General features: G+C 45.9%; 1 protein-coding gene across 1 annotated transcript in view; it reads right to left on the bottom strand.

The window, feature by feature from the left end:
• The window catches only part of LOC139264391 (A disintegrin and metalloproteinase with thrombospondin motifs 16), a 469,636-nt gene that overhangs the window by 320,876 nt on the left and 124,805 nt on the right, over positions 1-23,955 (bottom strand). Inside the window, exon 5 of the mRNA XM_070880768.1 lies at positions 10,195-10,394. Within this exon, the coding sequence (XP_070736869.1) occupies positions 10,195-10,394 (200 nt within the window). The remainder of the gene's footprint in view (positions 1-10,194; positions 10,395-23,955) is intronic.

The raw sequence follows: 23,955 nt of genomic DNA, 5'->3' as shown, positions 1-23,955 counted from the left end.
AATTGTGTGGTCATAGGCAGCTAATGTGAGTGCCCACCTCTGTATGCGGGACGATGCATTTGCATTTATGGCCTTGTTGTCGACCAAAAGTGACATCAGGGGTTTGTGATCTGTCTCCAGCTCAAATTTCCTGCCAAACAGGTACTGGTGCATTTTTTTTTACTGCATATACACATGCTAGCGCTTCCTTTTCTACCATCCCGTAGCCCCTTTCTGCCGAGGACAGACTTCTGGAGGCATAAGCTACCGGCTGTAACTGACCATTGGCATTCACATGCTTCAACACACACCCGATCCCATAGGACGACGCATCGCACTTTAAAACAAGTTTCTTACACGGGTCATATAATGTTAACAGTTTTTTTTTAGAGCACTCAATTTGTTATGCTCCATCAAAAGCCCTTTCCTGGCTGTCACCCCCAGACCCAATCGCGACCTTTGCGTAGGAGCAAGTGTAGCGGCTCTAACAGCGTGCTCAATTTGGGAAGAAAGTTACCAAAATAGTTCAGGAGCCCCAGAAACAAACGCAGCTCCGTCGTGTTACGGGGTCTGGGTGCTCTCTGGATCGCTTCTGTTTTGGATGCAGTAGGTCTGATCCCGTCTGCTGCTATCCTCCTCCCCAGGAATTCTACCTCTGGAGCTAGGAAGACGCACTTCGCCTTTTTCAGTCGCAGTCCTACCCGGTCCAGTCTGCGTAGCACCTCCTCCAGGTTGTGGAGATGTTCTTCAGTATAGAAACATAGAAACTTGGGGCCCAAGTTTCGGGCCGCGCCTAGAACGGTGCAGCCCCGACCTGGACGCCCGTTTGTCGCGCCACAAAGTGCAACTAAAAAAAAAACTTACAGATTCTCCGGCTCCCTGCTGGTCCTCTTCAGTCGGGCGCGGCGCAGCACAAGCTGTAGGGGGCGGAGCTAGGTCCCTGCGCTGAAAACTGTGACGGGACCTCTGCACATGCACGCTACAGTGGGCGCGCATGTGCAGTAGCTCCAGGCGCCCAAAACTGTGTGCGAGGGGCCTGAAGCACGCAGCCCCTAGCCCTGGCCGAATGGCTTCACTGGGGCTGTATGCATAAGGCTGCCTCCCACGCCCAGCTCCTGCTTCCTCCCAACCAGACTCGACTCCCGCTTCCCCCCCCTCCCCCCGCCCCCGGACCGGACCTGACCCCGACCCAACTCCCGCTTCCCCCCGCCCCCGGACCGGACCCCCCGGACTGGGCCCGACCGGCGCTTCCCACCCCCCACCCGACCTGACCTCCCTCTCCCTCCCCCACCCCCCTCCCCGACCCGAACTCCCTCACACCACCCCACCGACCCGACCCGCGCTCCCCGACCACCCCCCCCCCCCCCACCCAGACCCGACCCGACCCAACCTGACCTCCCTCCCCCCCGCCCCTGACACAAACCGAACCGACCGCCCTCCGCCCCGCCAACCCGACCCAACGCCACCTACCTGTAAATCTGGTGCTGGGGACGGGCGCTGCACGAAGTCTTGAACCCGGCCGGGCCCGGCCCATGTTCAGCCCCCAACACCCCTTCACCTTCCCCGCTTCACCTTCTCCCCCACTTCTCCCCCTTCACCCTCTCCCCCACTTCTCCCCGTTCACCCTCTCCTTTTTCCCCATCCTCTCCCCCTTCCCTCCCTGCCTCCCTCCCTCCCCTCCCTCTCTCCCTCTACCCGCCTCCTCCCCCTCCCCTCGCTGTCAGAAACACAGTCACTGACAGACAGAGAGTGAGAGACACACACAGACAGACAGACAGACATAGAGACACTGACAGTGACACACTGGGGGAGGGGGGCATCCCAGCACGCTGTTGGAGGGCTCCCGGTGCTGCAGTCAGAAAAAAATATTTCTTATTAATTTTTTTTGATTAATTTATTGGTTGATTTATTGATGTTTTTATCATTTATTATTGATGATGGCTCTTTATTTGTAAAACTGAAGTGTTTCATGTTTGTAAACTTCCCTTTAAACCCATCCCCCCCCCCCCCCCCCCCGCAATTCCCTACGCCTGATTTGTAACCTAGGCCTGATTTTCTAAAGTGTAGACAAGGTTTTTTCGAGCGTACAAAAATCTTCACTTACTCCATTCTAAGTTAGTTTGGAGTAAGTTTTCACTGCCGAAACTTTGAAAACAGGCGTAAGTGGCCGGACACGTCCCCTTTTTAAAAAAAAATTCTGTTCCAAAGTGAAACTGTTCTAACTGAAGAGAACTGGAGCAAACTAAATGCCGAGAATTTGAATTTCTAAGGTACTCTGTTCTACACCAGTTGCTCCAAAAAATCAGGAGCAACTGAGGCCGAAACTTGGGCCCATAGAAAATAGCTGCAGGAGTAGGCCATTCGAGCCCGCACCGCCATTCAATAAGATCATGGCTGATCATTCCCTGAGTACCCCTTTCCTGCTTTCTCTCCATAGCCCTTGATCCCCTCAGCCGTAAGGGTCATATCTAACTCCCTCTTGAAATATATCCAATGAACTGGCATCAACAACTCTCTGTGGCAGGGAATTCCATAGGTTAACAACTCTCTGAATGAAGAAGTTTCTCCTCATCTCAGTCCTAAATGGCCTACCCCTTATCCTAAGACTATTTGCCCTGGTTCTGGACTTCCCCAGCATCGGACACATTCTTCCTGCATCTAACCTGTCCAGTCCCGTCAGAATCTTGTACGTTTCTATGAGATCCCCTCTCATCCTTCTAAACTCCAGTGAATAAAGGCCCAGTTGATCCAGTCTCTCCTCATATGACAGCCCAGCCATCCCTGGAATCAGTCTGGTGAACCTTCGCTGCACTCCCTCAATAGCCAGAATGTCCTTCCTCAGATTCGGAGACCAAAACTGAACACAATATTCCAGGTAAGGCCTCACTAAGGCCCTGTGCAACTGCAGTAAGACCTCCCTGCTCCTATACTCAAATCCCTTAGCTATGAAGGCCAACATACCATTTGCCTTCTTCACCGCCTGCTGTACCTGCATGCCCATTTTCAGTGACTGATGAACCATGACACACAGGTCTCGTTGCACCTCTGCTTTTCCTAATCTGCCGCCATCCAGATAATATTCTACCTTCCTGTTTTTGCCCCCAAAATGGATAACCTCACATTTATCCACATTATACTGCATCTGCCATGCATTTGCCCACTCACCTAACCTGTCCAAGTCACCCTGCAGCCTCTTAGCGTCCTCCTCACAGCTCACACCGCCACCTAGTTTAGTGTCATCCGCAAACTTGGAGATATTACACTCAATTCCTTCATCTAAGTCGTTAATGTATATTGTAAAGAGCTGGGATCCCAGCACTGAGCCCTGCGGCACTCCACTAGTCACTGCCTGCCATTCTAAAAAGGACCCGTTTATCCCGACTCTCTGCTTCCTGTCGGCCAACCAGTTCTCTATCCACGTCAGTACATTACCCCCAATACCATGCACTTTGATTTTGCACACCAATCTCTTGTGCGGGACCTTGTCAAAAGCCTTTTGAAAGTCCAAATACACCACATCCACCGGTTCTCCCTTGTCCATTCTGCTAGTTACATCCTCAAAAAATTCCAGAAGATTCGTCAAGCATGATTTTCCTTTCATAAATCCATGCTGGCTTGGTTCGATCCTGTCAGTGCTTTCCAAATGCGCTGCTATTTCATCCTTAATGATTGATTCCAACATTTTCCCCACTACTGATGTCAGCCTGACCGGTCTATAATTACCCGTTTTCTCTCTCTCTCCTTTTTTAAAAAGTGGTGTTACATTAGCTACCCTCCAGTCCATAGGAACTGATCCAGAGTCAATAGACTGTTGGAAAATGATCACCAATGCATCCACTATTTCTAGGACCACTTCCTTAAGTACTCTGGGATGCAGACTATCAGGCCCCGGGGATTTATCGGCCTTCAATCTCATCAATTTCACCAACACAATTTCCTGCCTGATAAGGATATCCTACAGTTCCTCCTTCTCACTATCTGTGCCTTCCTTCGTGAAGACAGAACCAAAGTAGTTGTTTAATTGGTCTGCCATTTCTTTGTTCCCCATTATAAATTCACCTGAATCCGACAGCAAGGAACCTACGTTTGTCTTCACTAATCTTTTTCTCTTCACATATTTAAAGAAGCTTTTGCAGTCAGTTTTTATGTTCCCTGCAAGCTTCCTCTCGTACTCTATTTCCCCCTCTTAATTAAACCCTTAGTCTTCCTCTGTTGAATTCTAAATTTCTCCCAGTCCTCAGGTTTGTTGCTTTTTCTAGCCAAATTATATGCCTCTTCCTTGGCTTGAACACCATCCTTAATTTCCTTTCTTAGCCATGGTTGAGCCACCTTACCCATTTTATTTTTACTCCAGATAGGGATGTACAATTGCTGAAGTTCATCCATGTGATCTTTAAATGTTTACCATTGCTTATCCACCATCAACCCGTTAAGTATTCTTTGCCAGTCTATTCTAGCCAATTCACACCTCATACCGTCGAAGTTACCTTTCCTTAAGTTCAGAACCCTAGTTTCCGACCCGTGCTGAGGATGTCGTCTTGAAAAACCACCGTCCTTGGAATCGACTTGAAAGATCGCGGCGGTCGAACAAATCCCGAACGGACATCTGTTGTGTGTCGTGATGGTGGTCAGCTTCTTCAACTCACTCGCCAGTTCCTGGGTCATGTAAGCTGAGGTCAGGTCCAATTTTGAAAAAGGTTTGCCACCGGATAGCGTCGCAAAGAGTTCCTCCGCTCTCGGTAGCGGGTACTGGTTTTGGAGTGACACCCGATTGATGGTGGCCTTGTAATCGCCACATATCCTGACCGACCCATCCGCCTTGAGCACTGGCACGATCGGACTCGCCCAGTCACTGAATTCGACTGGCGAGATGATGCCTTCCCTCAAGCAGGCGGTCCAATTCGCATTCTATCTTTTCCCGCATCACGTACGGCACCGCTCTGGCCCTGTGGTGTACTGGCCTGGCGTCCAGGTTTATGTGAATCACTGCCTTGGCCCCCATGAACGGGCCGATGCGGTGTTGAAATAATGAGTCAAATTTGTCCAGGACCCGTGAGCATGATATGTGCTCCACAGAAGAAATTGCATTGACATCACCCCATTTCCAGTTCATGATAGCAAGCCAACTCCTCCCCACTAGTGCAGGACTGTCCCCCGTGACAATCCAGAGTGGCAACCTGTTCTCCGAATTTTTGTGGGGCACGACTACCGTGGCACTACCTAGCACCGGAATGATCTCCTTTGTATATGTCCGTAGCTATGCGTCAATCGGCAATAATTTTGGCCTCCTGGCCTTGGACACCCACAATCTTTCGAACTGTTGGATACTCATCAGGGACTGGCTGGCCCGCGTGTCTAGCTCCATTAATACTGGGATGCCATTGAGGAGCACTTTCATCATTATCAGTGGCGTCCTGGTACATGAACTGTATGTGCTCCACATGAACTCGCTGAACTTCAGCTTCCAGCGATTTCCCCCAGTATTCATTTGGCCTTGTAGGGCTTACATCGGACCCGTGCTCCTCGTACATCAACTTGGCTGCAGGCCTCCTGCACATATGCGCCAAGTGACTGCTGACGTTGCAGTTTCTGCAGGTATATTGCTGATACCTGCAAGCTCTGGCTGGGTGTTTGCCTCCACACCTCCAGCATGAGCTGGAGGCCCCGTTGTTGGAAACAAAAGGTCCATTACCAGTCCATCGTCTCTGACTGTCTCTGTAACTGTCCTTAAGCGCACCATTAACAGGTGTTGATGGCCCCATTACTGGCCACATTGTCCATTGCGATGGCATGAATCGCCGTTCAGCTAGCATTTTTCTCTGTTGAATTCTCCCTTTGGGTTCGACTACATGCTGGGACATGTCCAATTGCCCTTGTCTGTCTAGAGAATTGTGTGCTGCGTTAACGATGTTGACTCTCTGGTCGTTTGCTGCATTTGAGCCAAGATTTTTGTCATACATCATTCTGTTCTCTTCCTCCCCTGAGATAAATGTCTGGGCCATCAGAGCCGCCACTTCCAAGGTCAAGTCTTTGGTCTCAATCAGTTTCCTGAAAACTCCAGCTTTCCCGATGCCCTCAATAAAAAAGTCTCGCAGCATCTCCGCTCTGCATGCATCTGGGAACTTACATAGGTTTGCCAGTCGCCGGAGATCTGCCACGAAGTCTGAAACGCTTTGCCCTTCTCGACGCCGGTGCGTGTAAAACCGGTGTCTCACCATGTGCATGCTGCTCGCCAGTTTAAGGTGTTCCCCAATCAACTTACTGAGCTCTTTGAACGTCTTGTCCACCGGCTTCTCTGGTGCTAGAAGGTCCTTCATCAGGGAATACGTTCTGGATCCACAAACCATCAGGAGATGAGCCCTGCATTTGTCGGCCGAATCCTGTCCCAACCATTCCTTAGTGACGAGACTTTGCTATTGTCTCTCAATAAATTCGTCCCAATCATCACCAACACAGTACCTCTCGTCTGTGCTGCTAGTGGCCATGCTCGCATGGTTTAAATCCCAGTTTCTCGTCGCCAATGATATGTCCTTACTATACAGTATAAATGCACACGCGGCCCATACTTGAGAGAAGGTTACTGTGTGACCAGTTACCTTTATTACCAAGAGCTCAAGTGATGAAGGTGGGTGGAGCTTCCCCTTTTATACCTGAAAGTCCAGGTTAGGAGTGTCTCCCACAAGTTCACCCCCTTGTGGTCAATGTTCTCAAGGTGTACAACTTCGGTCAGCTTATACATGGGTTACAATGATAGTTGAATACATGACATTTGTCAAACATGATTTCCCTTTTATAAAACCATGCTGACTCTGCTTGATTGAATTATGCTTTTCCAAATGTCCTGCTACTGCTTCCTTAATAATGGACACCAGCATTTTCCCAACAACAGATGTTAGGCTAACTGGTCAATAGTTTCCTGCTTTCTGTCTGCCTCCTTTTTTAAAAACAAGAGCGTTACATTTCCAATCCATTGGGACCTTCCCAGAGTCTATGGAATTGTGGTAGATTACAACTAATGCATCCACTATCTCCACAGCTACTTTTTTTTTTAAGATGCTAGGATATAATCCATTAGGTCCAGGAAACTTGTCCACCTTTAGTCCCATTATTTTACCGAGTACTACTTCTTTAGTGGTAGTGATTGTATTAAGTTCCTCCCTCCCTCTAGCCCCTTGATTATCCACTATTGGGATGTTTTTAGTGTCTTCTACCTTGAATGCAAATCACTACTATTAGTGAATGCAAATCACTACAATGCACAGTTCTCAAGTCGTTTTAAAAAATGACATAAAATCAACAGTTAAAAAAAACATGCAATAACTTTAAAGCAGAAGTCAGCATGTCTCATTACATAGGGCTGATTGACACCTCTGTATTATGATGGGGAATTCATTTTAGTCAATGCTGGAAAGCCAGTATAAGCATTCCACCTAAAACTGCACCTAGACACGCACAATGTTAGGGTTTTTAGTTACAGCCTCACAGATTTTCACACCACATCAGACACAAGAAGTGATCCGTTTGATGTTACTTGCTCCTCCATAAAAGGATTTGCAGTACATCAACACACCTTAAATCACAGAAGAACCCATTACTTCCACAGTTGATTTCACAACTGCAGACATCATGCTATTTTGTATTTTGAATGTCTGATGTTTAAGTGTTGAAATGTTTTGATCCAATCACTGAAGTATTCAGTAGGTTATTTTGCAGAAGTTCAATGTACTGCACACTCATTTGTTCATGCGCGATCTACTTAAGTACAACATCAAAAACTCAGGGTAATCCACTGAAACAGACAATCGAATCCTTCACATACTCATATGCGAGCACTTTCATGACTTAACATTTGATGGTCTGCTTGTCAGCTATGCAGTTACAGAAATGTGCTACTGTACAGTTAAAAGGAAGTTTGCATTTATATATTACCTTATCACTTTTCACAGAAACTTCTCAAAATACTTCACATTGAATGGCCTAGAAATTGCGGTCGGAGGTGTACTTTCGGAGTACGCCTTCGACCCGCGAAAGATTTTTGAAATTTCCTCCTGGTGTCCAGGTTGCAAAGAGTTGTAATGACCCACGGATCCCAGAGACACAGGCAGTTCGGAAGGGTTGGGGATCACGTCGGCCTGGTTCTCCAAAAGCAGAGGAGAATTCCATTGCAATCATTTACGAAGGGAATCCCCTAATGATATGCAATAGAATCCCCAAATAATTAAACAATGTACAGAATTCTAATAATTATGGGACTAACTGTTTGTACTGCACTTTTTTTGACAGACAGGCGTCCCCTTCCCGGCTCGAATCATTCCATGCAAGTGGTGCGAGCAGCAGGACCTGAGGCCCCGACTTTCTTTCCCCCCACCTGGCCTGAGCCCAATAGCTGTGGGAGGGGCCTGTTGGCCATTTCTGTAGTGCAAATAAGTGCGTCCAATAAGTATACAATGTACTGAATTGCAATTCCTTCATTGCACCAACCTCAATAAATGAAAATTTTTGATCATTTTAAACATTATGGGCCAATATTTTGAAAAACTCAGTTAATGAAGTGTCTGTGCATAATTTTGGATTTTTAAATGTTTTATTTAAACCGTATACATACCCTTACGCTGATGCAAGCATAAGGCCTTATGCTTGCTTTTACCAGCCATAAGAGTTGCTTGTGCAATTGCTGGGTGTGTGCTTCAAGTGAATAGTGCACAGATTCCAAAAGTGCAGTGTAAAAGCAGCATTATATTCTTTCAATTTTAAACTGGAAAGCTGCATCACATTTAGTGAGCATTTTTCTTAACTATACATAATTGCTAGTTGCTACTGGAATAGGACTGAAATTCAAAAATGTGTGTTTTATTTCATTTAGCAAGTGTCAGCTAATACTCTCATTTCCGAATCAAAAGATTATGGAGGAGAAATTCCCCAGCGCCCCGATTGGAGGTGGTAATCGACTCGGGATTGGACTTCCCGTGCCTGGTGTGGAAGTCCCGCCTCGGCCACAAAATTGCGGTTACTGCCCCTCGGAGGAAGGGGAGTGCAATCTCAGGTGCTCCACTTCCTCTTGGGGCAAGTTCCAGGATGATACTGGGGTGCAATCGGCAACGCTACGCAGATGCTCCACGGAACGGGGCGCAACGGAATTTCTCCCCCATAGTTTGTTGATTCAGAAGTGAGTGTATTAGCTGACACTAGCTAAATGAAATAAAAAAATCATTTTTGAATTTGAGTGCTATCCCAGTAGCAACCAGCAATTATGTATAGCTGTGAAAAATGCTCATTAAACGTGAAGCAGCTTTCTACTTTAAAATTGAAAGAATATAATTGCTGCTTTTGCACTGCACTTTTGGAGCCCAGTGTACCACATTTAAATTTCAATGATTGAAAGAACTGACTATTTTGTAAGATCTTCTCCATTATTAAAAATTGCACTAATAGCCCAATAAGCAGCCCTCCGTGCATAGCACAGAAACAGCCCATTTGCCCTATCATTTCTGTGCTGATGTCTTCCTCCACCTGAGCTACCTTGGCTAATCCTAGTTTCTTGTTCTTGCCCAATACCCTTTATTATTTTTCAAGCAACCATCTAATTCCCTTTTAAAAGAACGTATGGGCTTTTCTTCAACAATGGTTCATGGCAGAGAATTCCATGGTATGTATACTTGAAGCTCTTTGCTTACCAGCTACACCGCTGTACTCAACCCCTCACCAATAATGCTGTCAAAATAAAACTGGTACTGCATCCAAGTGACAAAGGGCAACACAGCTTGTTACAATACATTCCAGGTTTGAAACAGACTGGTGACAACGACTAACTGGTACAAACGCTGAGCCTGGACAAACTCTTCCTACACACCTTGGCTCCGAAGTGTGCAGGGGTAAGTGCTAGCACTTGGGTGGTAAACTGGCAGAGCAGATCGCACATCTGTTGTACATCCTGCCCAATTTTTATCCCAAAGATTTTAATGGGATGAAAAGTAGGCGGGTTCCACAATCAGCGCTCCACTGTCAGTTTACCATCCAAGCGGTGAAGTGAAAACTACTCCTCTTACATCTCCCTATAACTAAAGGAGGAGAACTGCTTATATCTCTCTTCATTACAACTCCCTTAAAAATACTATTCTTGTATTGTAAACACATCTTGTAACAATGTTTGACAACATTTTTGTCACTAAACACGAGGTTGATCAGAGTTAAAAGCAATCGTTTCCTCAGCCTTACCATATTTAGTATAGTTAAAACATAAGTAGTGATGTTTTCATTCCCATGGTTTTCAATCATTTTCTTGTCTACTACGACTAGGGTTTCCACATTAAGCTTTTCATTCTTCCGGGTCTTAAACAAGGAACGCTTGTTTCTGGGCAGGTATCCATACTCATCTGGTAGAATATATATATCTGCTTCTGGGGGTTTAGGCATATCTACAGAAAGAGAACATTCGGTATTATTAATAAATCATGCACAAGACAGAATAAAAGAATAATTTCTGTGCAGCAGGCGTATATTGTCACAAGCGCTCTTCATTTAGACAGAAAGTGGCATTAATTCAGCCTGCTCAGCTAAAATAATATCTATGCTTACTCAAGAAACGAGAAGATGATACTCAAGAGGTTTTGCATCAAATTCTCAGGCTTTGACAATCTCCTAATATTTTGTGCAAGTTATCTGTACAAAGCATCATATACTCTCACACCAAAAATCAGCTCGAATTGCTAATGCAACATTTCCTTTGAAAATGAGATAGTGGGGTGGCCTAGCTCCTGAATTTCCATGGGGGTTTGAATCATAGAATCCTCGAATGGTTACAGCACAAAAGGCGGCCATTCGGCCCATCAAGCCCAGGCCGGCTCTCTGAAGTGCGCATCAGCTAGTCCCACTTCACCGCCTTTCCCCATAGCCCTGCATTTTTTAATCTTTTGGGGACTTATCCAACTCCCTTTTGAAAGCCATGATTGAGTCTGCCTCCACCACCCTTTCAGGCAGTGCATTCCAGATCCTAACCACTCGCTGCATAAAAAAAAATTCTCATGTCACCTTTTGTTCTTTTGTCAATCACCTTAAATCTGTGTCCTCTGGTTCTTGACCCCACTGCCAAAGGGAACAGTTTCTCTCTATGTACTCTGTCCAGACCCCTCATGATTTTGAACACCTCTATCAAATCTCCTCTGCTCGAAGGAGAACAACCTCAGCTTCTCCAGTCTATCCACGCAAGTCCCTCATCCCTGGAATCAGGGGAGGGCAGCAGCAGCCAAGTTCATGGCACCGTGGCTGGCTCTGTTGCACAGGAGGGCAGGAAAAAGAGTGGGAGAGCGATAGTGATAGGGGATTCAATTGTAAAGGGAATAGATAGGCGTTTCTGCGGCCGCAATTGAGACTCCAGGATGGTATGTTGCCTCCCTGGTGCAAGGGTCAAGGATGTCTCGGAGCAGGTGCAGGACATTCGAAAAAGGGAGGGAGATCAGCCAGTTGTCGTGGTGCACATTGGTACCAACGACAAAGGTAAAAAAAGGGATGAGGTCCTACGAAACGAATTTAAGGAGCTAGGAGCTAAATTAAAAAGTAGGACCTCAAAAGTAGTAATCTCGGGATTGCTACCAGTGCCACGTGATAGTCAGAGTAGGAATCGCAGGATAGAGCAGATGAATACGTGGCTTGAGCAGTGGTGCAGCAGGGAGGGATTCAAATTCCTGGGGCATTGGAACCGATTCTGGGGGAGGTGGGACCAGTACAAACCGGACGGTCTGCACCTGGGCAGGACCGGAACCAATGTCCTAGGGGGAGTGTTTGCTAGTGCTGTTGGGGAGGATTTAAACTAATATGGCAGGGGGATGGGAACCAATGCAGGGAGACAGAGGGAAACAAAAAGGAGGCAAAAGCAAAAGACAGAAAGGAGATGAGGAAAAGTGGAGGGCAGAGAAACCCAAGGCAAATAACAAAAAGGGCCACTGTACAGCAAAATTCTAAAACGACAAAGGGTGTTAAAAAAACAAGCCTGAAGGCTTTGTGTCTTAATGCAAGGAGTATCCGCAATAAGGGGGATGAATTAACTGTGCAAATAGATGTTAACAAATATGATGTGATTGGGATTACGGAGACGTGGCTCCAGGATGATCAGGGCTGGGAACTCAACATCCAGGGGTATTCAACATTCAGGAAAGATAGAATAAAAGGAAAAGGAGGTGGGGTAGCATTGCTGGTTAAGGAGCAAATTAAGGCAATAGTTCGGAAGGACATTAGCTTGGAAGATGTGGAATCTATATGGGTAGAGCTGCAGAATACCAAAGGGCAAAAAACGTTAGTGGGAGTTGTGTACAGACCTCCAAACAGTAGTAGTGATGTTGGGGAGGGCATCAAACATGAAATTAGGGGTGCGTGCAATAAAGGTGCAGCAGTTATAATGGGTGACTTTAATATGCACATAGATTGGGTTAACCGAACTGGAAGCAATACGGTGGAGGAGGATTTCCTGGAGTGTATAAGGGATAGTTTTTTAGACCAATATGTCGAGGAACCAACTAGGGGGGAGGCCATCTTAGACTGGGTGTTGTGTAATGAGAGAGGATTAATTAGCAATCTCGTTGTGCGAGACCCCTTGGGGAAGAGTGACCATAATATGGTGGAATTCTGCATTAGGATGGAGAATGAAACAGTTAATTCAGAGACCATGGTCCAGAACTTAAAGAAGGGTAACTTTGAAGGTATGAGGCGTGAATTGGCTAGGATTGATTGGCGAATGATACTTAAGGAGTTGACTGTGGATGGGCAATGGCAGACATTTAGAGACCGCATGGATGAACTACAACAATTGTACATTCCTGTCTGGCGTAAAAATAAAAAAGGGAAGGTGGCTCAACCGTGGCTATCAAGGGAAATCAGGGATAGTATTAAAGCCAAGGAAGTGGCATACAAATTGGCCAGAAATAGCAGCGAACCCGGGGACTGGGAGAAATTTAGAACTCAGCAGAGGAGGCCAAAGGGTTTGATTCGGGCAGGGAAAATGGAGTACGAGAAGAAGCTTGCAGGGAACATTAAGACGGATTGCAAAAGTTTCTATAGATATGTAAAGAGAAAAAGGTTAGTAAAGACAAACGTAGGTCCCCTGCAGTCAGAATCAGGGGAAGTCATAACGGGGAACAAAGAAATGGCGGACCAATTGAACAAGTACTTTGGTTCGGTATTCACTGAGGAGGACACAAACAACCTTCCGGATATAAAAGGGGTCAGAGGGTCTAGTAAGGAGGAGGAACTGAGGGAAATCCTTATTAGTCGGGAAATTGTGTTGGGGAAATTGATGGGATTGAAGGCCGATAAATCCCCAGGGCCTGATGGACTGCATCCCAGAGTACTTAAGGAGGTGGCCTTGGAAATAGTGGATGCATTGACAGTCATTTTCCAACATTCCATTGACTCTGGATCAGTTCCTATGGAGTGGAGGGTAGCCAATGTAACCCCACTTTTTAAAAAAGGAGGGAGAGAGATAACAGGGAATTATAGACCGGTCAGCCTGACATCGGTAGTGGGTAAAATGATGGAATCAATTATTAAGGATGTCATAGCAGTGCATTTGGAAAGAGGTGATATGATAGGTCCAAGTCAGCATGGATTTGTGAAAGGGAAATCATGCTTGACAAATCTTCTGGAATTTTTTGAGGATGTTTCCAGTAGAGTGGACAAGGGAGAACCAGTTGATGTGGTATATTGGACTTTCAGAAGGCTTTCGACAAGGTCCCACACAAGAGATTAATGTGCAAAGTTAAAGCACATGGGATTGGGGGTAGTGTGCTGACATGGATTGAGAACTGGTTGTCAGACAGGAAGCAAAGAGTAGGAGTAAATGGGGACTTTTCAGAATGGCAGGCAGTGACTAGTGGGGTACCGCAAGGTTCTGTGCTGGGGCCCCAGCTGTTTACACTGTATATTAATGATTTAGACGAGGGGATTAAATGTAGTATCTCCAAATTTGCGGATGACACTAAGTTGGGTGGCAGTGTGAGCTGCGAGGAGGATGCTATGAGGCTGCAGAGCGACTTGGATAGGTTAGGTGAGTGGGAAAATGCATGGCAGATGAAGTATAATGTGGATAAATGTGAGGTTATCCACTTTGGTGGTAAAAAGAGAGACACAAACTATTATCTGAATGGTAACAGGTTAGGAAAAGGGGAGGTGCAACGAGACCTGGGTGTCATGGTACATCAGTCATTGAAGGTTGGCATGCAGGTACAGCAGGCGGTTAAGAAAGCAAATGGCATGTTGGCCTTCATAGCGAGGGGATTTGAGTACAGGGGCAGGGAGGTGTTACTACAGTTGTACAGGGCCTTGGTGAGGCCACACCTGGAGTATTGTGTACAGTTTTGGTCTCCTAACCTGAGGAAGGACATTCTTGCTATTGAGGGAGTGCAGCGAAGGTTTACCAGACTGATTCCCGGGATGGCGGGACTGACCTATCAAGAAAGACTGGATCAACTGGGCTTGTATTCACTGGAGTTCAGAAGAATGAGAGGGGACCTCATAGAAACGTTTGAAATTCTGACGGGGTTAGACAGGTTAGATGCAGGAAGAATGTTCCCAATGTTGGGGAAGTCCAGAACCAGGGGACACAGTCTAAGGATAAGGGGTAAGCCATTTAGGACCGAGATGAGGAGGAATTTCTTCACCCAGAGAGTGGTGAACCTGTGGAATTCTCTACCACAGAAAGTTGTTGAGGCCAATTCACTAAATATATTCAAAAAGGAGTTAGATGAAGTCCTTACTACTAGGGGAATCAAGGGGTATGGTGAGAAAGCAGGACTGGGGTACTGAAGTTGCATGTTCAGCCATGAACTCATTGAATGGCGGTGCAGGCTAGAAGGGCCGAATGGCCTACTCTTGCACCTATTTTCTATGTTTCTATAAATCTTGTCTGCGCCCTCTCTAAGGCATTCACATCATTCCTAAAGTGCAGTGCCCAGAACGGGACACAATACTGCAGTTGAGGCCACACCAGTGTTTTATACAGGTTCATCATAATATTCACGCTTTTGTACTCTATACCTCTATTAATGAAGCCCAAGATCCCGTAAGCATTTTTTTTAAACTGCTTTCTCAATCTGCTCTACCACCTTCAACGATTTGTGCACATATACCCCTAGGTCTCTCTGTTTATGCACTCCCTTTAGGATTGCACCCTTTAGTTTATATTTCCTCTCCTCATTCTATCTACCAAAAAGCATCACTTCACACTTTGTTGCATTAAAATTCATCTGCCACATGTTCGCCCATTTTACCAGCCTTTCTATGTCTTTTTGAAGTCTATCACTATCCTCCTCACTGTTCATTATACTTCTAAGTTTTGTGTTATCTGCAAGTTTTGAAATTGTGCCCTGTACACCCACATCCAAGTCATTAATATAAATGAAGAAAAGCAATGGTCCTAGAACCGACCCCTGGAAAACACCACTCCATACCTTCCTTCAGTCCTAAAAAACTGTTCACCACTACTTTCTGTTTCCTGTTACTTAGCCAATTTCATATCTATGCTGCCACTGTCCCTTTTATTCCATGGGCTTCAACTTTGCTGGCAAACCTATTATGTGGCACTTTGTTGAACTTTTTAGAAATCCATGTACACCACATCAATGGCTTTGCTCTCATCAACCCTCCCTGTTACCTCATCAAAAAACTCAATCAATTTGGTTAAACATGATTTGCCGTTAACAAATCCATACTGGCTTTCCTTAATTAATCCACACTTGTTAAATTTTGTCACTGTTTATAAAAGCTTCCCACTAACGAGGTTAAACTGACTGGCCAGTATTTGCTGGAGTTCCAGGCTCAGATAAAGGGCCCGAGAGTTGGGAAGAGCCACAGAAGTAGTAGCGGGAGTTCCAGGCCCAGATAAAGGGCCCGAAAGTCGAGAGGAGCCACAGGAGTGGGAGCGGGAGCAGGAGTTCCAGGCCCAGATAAAGGGCCCCGAGAGTCGGGAGGAGCCACAGGAGCGGGAGCAGGAGTTCCAGGCCCAGATAATAGGGCCGGAGAGTCGGGAAGAGCCACAGGAGCGGGAGCAGGAGTTCCAGGCCCAGATCAAGGGCCCGAGAGTCGGGAGGAGCCACAGGAGCGGGAGCAGGAGTTCCAGGCCCAGATAAAGGGCCCGAGAGTCGGGAAGAGCCACAGGAGCGGGAGCAGGAGTTCCAGGCCCAGATAAAGGGCCCGAGAGTCGGGAGGAGCCACAGGAGCGGGAGCAGGAGTTCCAGGCCCAGATAATAGGGCCCGAGAATCGGGAGGAGCCACAGGAGCGGGAGCAGGAGTTCCAGGCCCAGATAAAGGGCCCGAGAGTCGGGAGGAGCCACAGGAGCGGGAGCAGGAGTTCCAGGCCCAGATAAAGGGCCCGAGAGTCGGGAAGAGCCACAGGAGCGGGAACAGGAGTTCCAGGCCCAGATAAAGGGCCCGAGAGTCGGGAAGAGCCACAGGAGCGGGAGCAGGAGTTCCAGGCCCAGATAATAGGGCCCGAGAGTCGGGAGGAGCCACAGGAGTGGGAGCGGGAGTTCCAGGCCCAGATAAAGGGCCCGAGAGTCGGGAAGAGCCACAGGAGCGGGAGCAGGAGTTCCAGGCCCAGATAATAGGGCCCGAGAGTCGGGAGGAGCCACAGGAGCGGGAACAGGAGTTCCAGGCCCAGATAATAGGGCCCGAGAGTTGGAAGGAGCCACAGGAGTGGGAGCGGGAGTTCCAGGCTCAGATAAAGGGCCCGAGAATTGGGAGGAGCCAGCTGGTGCAGGGAAAAAAGTTATTAAAAAAAAATCAAAATCAACGTCACAGCCAAGCGGGTAAGCGATCGGCTGGTGGATTGGTGAGTATTTTTCTTTTTCTTTTCAGTAGGAAACCTTTGACATTGTTGTTACTAGGATCTGTCAGTAAATATATGTGATCTTTGTTATCTAAGGAGAGCCAGTTAATTAAATCGGCTGTTTGCTGAGTAGCAGCTGGGTGTGTTGTGCTCAGGTTTAGAGTTTAGTTCTAATTGATAGTTGCGAGTGTAAGTAGAGGGATGGCAGGGCAGCTCAGTCCCGTGGATTGCACATCCTGTGGCATGTGGGAAGTCCCGGGTGCTTCGCGCAACCGGGGCGACCATGTTGCAGGAGATGTCTCCAGCTGCACCAACTCGAGCTCCGTGTTTTGGAGCTTGAGCGGCAGCTGGGGTCACTGCGGTGCATCCGTGAGACTGAGAGCAACGTGGATAGCACGTTTCTAGAGGCGGTCACCCCACAGCTTAAGTGTGTGCAGGCAAAGAGAGAGTGGGTGATCACTGGACAGAAGAGGAGGACTAGGCAGGTAGTGAACCCTGAGTACATCTCACTCCCCAACCCATACTTAGTTCTGAGTAACGGTGGGGGCGATGGTGGCTCTGGGGAGTGCAGCCAGAGCCAAATCTACGGCACCACAGGTGGCTCAGCTGCACGGGGCGGGGGAGGAGGAGGAAGAAGAATGGAAAAGCTATAGTGGTAGGGGATTCAATAGTCAGGGGAGCAGACAGGCGTTTCTGTGGCCGCAGACGTGACTCCAGGATGGTATGTTGCCTCCCTGGTGCCAGGGTCGAGGATGTCACTGAGCGGCTGCAGGGCATTCTGGGGGGAGAAAGTGAACAGCCAGAGGTCGTGGTCCACATCGGTACCAATGGCATAGGTAGAAAGAGGGATGAGGTCCTGCCGACAGAGTTTAGGGAGCTGGAGAAAGATTAAAAAGCAGGACCTCAAAAAGGTAGTAATCTCCGGATTACTCCCAGTGCCACGAGCTAGTGAGTACAGAAATAGGAGGATAGAGCAGATGAATACGTGGCTGGAGAGATGGTGCAGGCAGGAGGGCTTTAGTTTCCTGAGGCATTGGGACCGCTTCTGGGGGAGGTGGGACCTGTACAAGCCGGACGGGTTGCATCTCAACAGAGCCGGGACCAATATCCTCGCAGGGGGCAGGGAGGGGGGTTGCTAGTGCTGTTGAGGAGGGTTTAAAATAGTTTGGCAGGGGGATGGAAACCTGAGAATTGATTCAGTAGGGAGGAGAGTAAAGCTGAAATTAGAAAGCAAAAAGAAAGTGAGTTTGAAGGAGAGAGGAAACAAGTAGGAAAAAGGGTAAAAAAAACAAACTTGAAGGCACTTTGTCTAAATGCATGTAACATTAGTAACAAAACAGATGTGTTGACAACACAAATAGATACAAATGGGTATGATCTGATAGCCATCACAGAGACGTGGTTGGAAGGTGACCAGGACTGGGAATTAAATATTCAGGGGTACTTGACAATCCAGAAGGACAGACAGAAAGAAAAAGGAGATGGGGTAGCTCGACTGATAAAGGATGGAATCACTGCAATAGTAAGAAACGATATTGGCTCAAATGATAAGGGTGTTGAAACAGTTTGGGTGGAGATAAGGAACAATAAGGGGAAAAAGTCACTAGTGGGCATAGTCTATAGGCCCCCTAACAGTAGCAACTCTGTTGGTCGGTGCATAAACCAGGAAATAGTGAGGGCTTGTAAAAAGGGAACAGCAATTATCATGGGTGATTTTAACGTCCGTATTGATTGGACAAATCAAATTGGTCAGGGTAGCCTTGAGGAGGAGTTCATGAGTGCGTAAAGGACGTGTTCCTTGAGCAGTATGTAACGGAACCAACCAGTGGGCAGGCTATCTTAGATCTGGTCCTGTGTAATGAGACAGGATTAATAAACAATCTCCGAGTAAAGGAGCCCCTTGGAATGAATGATCATAGAATGATTGAGTTTCAAATTCAGATGGAGGGTGAAAAAGTTGGATCTCTAACCAGCGTACTAAGCTTAAATAAAGGAGACTATGAAGGTATGAGGGCAGAGTTCGGTAAAGTGGACTGGGAAAATAGATTAAAGTGTACGACGGTTGGTGTACATTTAAGGAAATATTTAACAATTATCAGGAAAAATATATTCCAGTGAGGAGGAAAGGGTGTAAGAGAAAAAATAGCCATCCGTGGCTAACTAAAGAAATAAAGGACAGTATCCAATTAAAAACAAGGGTATACAAAGTGCCCAAAACTAGTGGGAGGACAGAAGACTGGGAAGCTTTTAAAAGCCAGCAAAGAACGACTAAAGAAATGATTAAGAAAGGGAAGATAGACTATCAAAGTAAACTAGCACAAAATATAAAAACAGATAGCAAGAGTTTCCATAGATATATAAAAAGGAAAAGGGTGACTAAAGTAAATGTTGGTCCCTTAGAGGGCGAGACCGGGGAATTAATAATGGAGAATATGGAGATGGCAGAAATTCTGAACAAATATTTTGTATCAGTGCTGTTAGGGGGCCTATAGACTATAGACTATGCCCACTAGTGACTTTTTCCTCTCATTGTTCCTTATCTTCACCAAAACTGTTTCAACACCCTTATCATTTGAGCCAATATCGTTTCTTACTATTGCAGTGATTCCATCCTTTACAGTAGAGGACACCATCAATATTCCGACAGTGGATAGTCTAGGGGCTATAGGGGAGGAGGAACTTAACACAATCATAATCACTAAGGAGGTGGTACTCAGTAAGATAATGGAACTAAAGGCAGATAAATCCCCTGGACCTGATGGCGTGCATCCTAAGGTCTTAAGAGGAGTAGCGGCAAGGGTTGTGGATGCATTGGTTGTAATTTACCAACATTTTGGGGAGGTCCCAGCAGATTGGAAAACTGCAAATGTAACGCCCCTATTTAAAAAAGGAGGCAGACAAAAAGCAGGAAACTATAGACCAGTTAGCCTAACATTGGTCATTGGGAAAATGTTGGAGTCCATTATTAAAGCAGTAGCAGGACATTTGGAAAAGCAAAATTCGGTCAGAGTCAGCATGGATGTATGAAGGGGAACTCATGTTTGACAAATTTGCTGGAGTTCTTTGAAGATGTAATGAACAGGGTGGATAAAGAGGAACCATGGATGTGGTGTATTTGGACTTGCAGAAGGCATTTGACAAGGTGCCAAATAAAAGGTTACTGCACAAGATAAAAGTTCACGGGGTTGGGGGTAATATATTAGCAGGGATAGAGGATTGGCTAACTAACAGAAAACAGCGAGTCGGGATAAATGGTTCATTCTCAGGTTGGCAACCAGTAACTAGTGGGGTGCCGCAGGGATCTATTTTCCCAGTCCACTTTACCGAACTCTGCCCTCATACCTTCATAGTCTCCTTCATTTAAGATTAGTATGCTGGTTAGAGATCCAACTTTTTCACCCTCCATCTGAATTTGAAACTCAATCATTCTACGATCACTCATTCCAAGGGGCTCCTTTACTAGGAGATTGTTTATTAATCCTGTCTCATTACACAGGACCAGATCTAAGATAGCCTGCCCACTGGTTGGTTCGGTTACATACTGCTCAAGGAACACGCTGGGACCCAACTATTTACAATCTATATTAACGACTTGGAAGAAGGGACTGAGTGTAACGTAGCCAAGTTTGCTGATGATACAAAGATGGGAGGAAAAGCAATGTGTGAGGAGGACACAAAAAATCTGCAAAAAGACATAGACAGGCTAAGTGAGTGGGAAAAACTTTGGCAGATGGAGTATAATGTTGGAAAGTCTGAGGTCATGCACTTTGGCAGAAAAAAAATCAAAGAGCAAGTTATTATTTAAATGGAGAAAGATTGCAAAGTGCCACAGTACAGCGGGATCTGGGAGTACTTGTGCATGAAACACAAAAGGATAGTATACAGGTACAGCAAGTGATGAGGAATGCCAATGGAATCTTGGCCTTTATTGCAAAGGGGATGGAGTATAAAAGCAGGGAAGTCTTGCTACAGCTACATAAGGTATTGGTGAGGTCAGACCTGGAATAATGCGTGCAGTTTTGGTTTCCATATTTACGAAAGGATATTCTTGCTTTGGAGGCAGTTCAGAGGTTCACTAGGTTGATTCCAGGGATGAGGGGGTTGATGTATGAGGAAAGGTTGAGTAGGTTGGGCCTCTACTCATTGGAATTCAGAAGAATGAGAGGTGATCTTATCGAAACATATAAGATTATGAGGGAGCTTGACAAGGTGGATGCAGAGAGGATGTTTCCACTGATGGGGGAGACTAGAACTAGAGGGCATGATCTTAGAATAAGGGGCCGCCCATTTAAAACAGAGATGAGGAGAAATTTCTTCTGAGTTGTTAATCTGTGGAATTCGCAGCCTCAGATAACTGTGGAAGCTGAGACATTGAATAAATTTAAAACAGAAATAGAGAGTTTCTTAACCCATAAGGTGATAAGGGGTTATGGGGAGTGGGCAGGGAAGTGGAACTGAGTCCATGATCAGATCAGCCATGATCTTATTAAATGACGGAGCAGGCTCGAAGGCCATATGGCCTACTCCTGTTCCTATTTCTTATCTTCTTATGTTCTTAAATTAAATTTAGCCCGTTTATTAGGAAAGCGGTGAATGGTCCAACTTTTCTCTTTACCTATTGCAAAACAGTAATGGCTGCATTATGGCAGAAGTTGTAATTCAGGTTGACTACATTGGCAATATTTAAATCTGATCTACTTTAGAGCACCTAAGAGTCACAAATTTACTGTCCAGCATGCATTGGTAAATCAGAAGATTACAAAAATTCTGATTAAAACATTTGCTGCGATTTGCAGCAGATTTAAAATTAAGTTATTTTCAAATTCAATATAAAAATAACTTGTTAATAATGCAAATTTGAGTTATCATTTCATACTTCTGTGGCTCTTTGCTGCCCCTATTCACACACTCAACATTCTTGTGGTTGATTGTATCCCTTATAATTTTGCATCTCTCATATTAGAACAAAGTGTGTGGACAGAGCTGCTAAACAAAGCATTCAAAGAGAACATTTCAGCCACAGAAGAGCAACATGTTGGTTAGCCACCCTGACATAATGCATGGTCAAGCAATGCTAGTTTAGCAAGTGCTGGTTGATTTATGCATAAAAGGATCAGAGTGTGAGATAACAACAGTATCCTGAAAGAGATTTCCACAGGCAGGACAAATGACATAGTAATCTATAATAGTATTTTGTGTGGGCTCTTTGGATTAACACAAAATGCTGAGGTGCAACAGCTGCTCCAGTCTCCAGCTGCAGATGTCGATTAAGCATGTGAATGAATTTTGCTGGTTTGGTGGGCAATTTGGACCGCCTGTGATGCTGGAGTGGCAATCAGGTAGGACCTGGGTGGAAGTGGAGGAGAAGCAAGGCAAATGGTCTGGGAAGTGGTGGGGGTTAGCGAGCATGATCTGCAGTAGTGCTGAGAAGCCAGAAGGATCACCCCTGCTCCTTTTGGCTTCATATTTAGATAAGTAGAAAAGAAAAACTTACCTCTTGTTCAGTGTCCTCCCTTTACGGACCATTCCTCTGGCCGCCGAAGACCTGGAAAAACTGAGTGGAGCATGTGGATCACATGTCCTGCTCAGATTTTGCCTAATATGGCATTGGGCTTCTGAAATAAATATTAGGCACCTGATATGCATAATCAAAGGGCGAACACCTGTTTTAGGTGTGAGCCCCAGGAACTTAGAAGTTGCCAGCTACCAATTTGGCAGCTGACTTTTGGGGCGATACTGGGCGATACACCCGAAATTGGTCCTCTAACTCTGATATGCATGTAGAAATCGGATGCACAGTACACCAATCTTTGCCCTCTTGTGCCTACAATTACACATGACTTTACATTATACCGAGTCCAGAGATATCATGGGTCTTGGCAACAGCCGGCTAAACACAGCTACAATATTCTTCACTCAGTACACACATCCTTTGGATAATAATGAAATTACCAACAGTGACAAGAAGGGTGGAGATTCCCTGATGATTCCTATTCTTTCACAAGCCACCTTCAACACTGGTTTGCCACAGTGTCAATCTGATCTGATTAGCTAGCTAAGGAACTGAATACTTGTAACAGGGGTTACATGCATAAACAGAGTTTCCACCGCACTTCGGATGAAGTTATGATACCGGAGTAGCTCAGAGGAAATTGCAAGCCCCCTTTCTTTCAATTTAAAAACAATTTGGGTTATTATTTGCCAGCATTATGCAAAAAGTATGTTTTGATAAAAAGCCAGGGTTTATACAGAAACAAAAGCTAAATGTATGATAGCAAACATTCAAGTCAGTTGTGATCCTGCCCTTGCATTTAAATACTTTGTAAACACAGGACTTAAGCTGTTGAGCTTATATTTACAACTAAAATAACTTTGTGCAATTAGTTACATTAATCTCCAATGACAAAATAGATTTTCCTCTCTATCTACATTACAACATCCCCATCTCACCAGCCACCCCTCACACTCACCCTCATCCTGGTCCAATCATGCCAACTAACAACACACAAGGGTAGGCATTCGGATGCGTTGCCAATGTTCATGTAAAGTTTCTGTTAATGTGCTGTCAAACATTGAAATCTTTATTTTCAACACTTTGCCTTCTTGGGCAGATTTGTGTGCACCTTTTGAAGTGGCTTAGTGAGTTGTAATGAATGGTGAGATATAAGGGTACCCCCCACAATAGTGATGAGTGTGAAACAAATGGCTTGAGCATTGTAGGGGTGGTGCCAACCTGATGCATCATGTGGCAGCCAGGGTGTACAGCATCAAGTGAAGTAAATCTGGCCATGGTGGGGCCATTCCTAGCATCCCTGGCAGCAATGTGGTTGGGTGCTGATGCACTGTTTCCTGTGCAGCATCAGTTGATTGCAGAGAAGGTTGCTGTTGTTGCTGGTGACACTGGTGTTGGGGATGACCGTGGTGGGATTCTGAGGACCAAGTTGAGAATTTTTCAAGGGCACCGATGCTGATGGAATAGATGGCAGGTGGGGCTGAGATGACAGAAACAATGTCAATAGTGAGAGAGGTTGTTCCAAGGAGGTGACAGTGGATAGAGAGTTTACTCCAAACACTTACAACCTGCATAAAGCTTAAATGTGTCTTCCAAATCCTTAAGGCTCCAGTTTCTGAGATTGGAAAGTAAACAGCTGTGAAATGGTAGC

Source organism: Pristiophorus japonicus, chromosome 5, assembly GCF_044704955.1.
Source record: "Pristiophorus japonicus isolate sPriJap1 chromosome 5, sPriJap1.hap1, whole genome shotgun sequence".
NCBI classification, from domain to species: domain Eukaryota; kingdom Metazoa; phylum Chordata; class Chondrichthyes; family Pristiophoridae; genus Pristiophorus; species Pristiophorus japonicus.
This window is presented reverse-complemented; position numbering and strand designations above follow the sequence as displayed.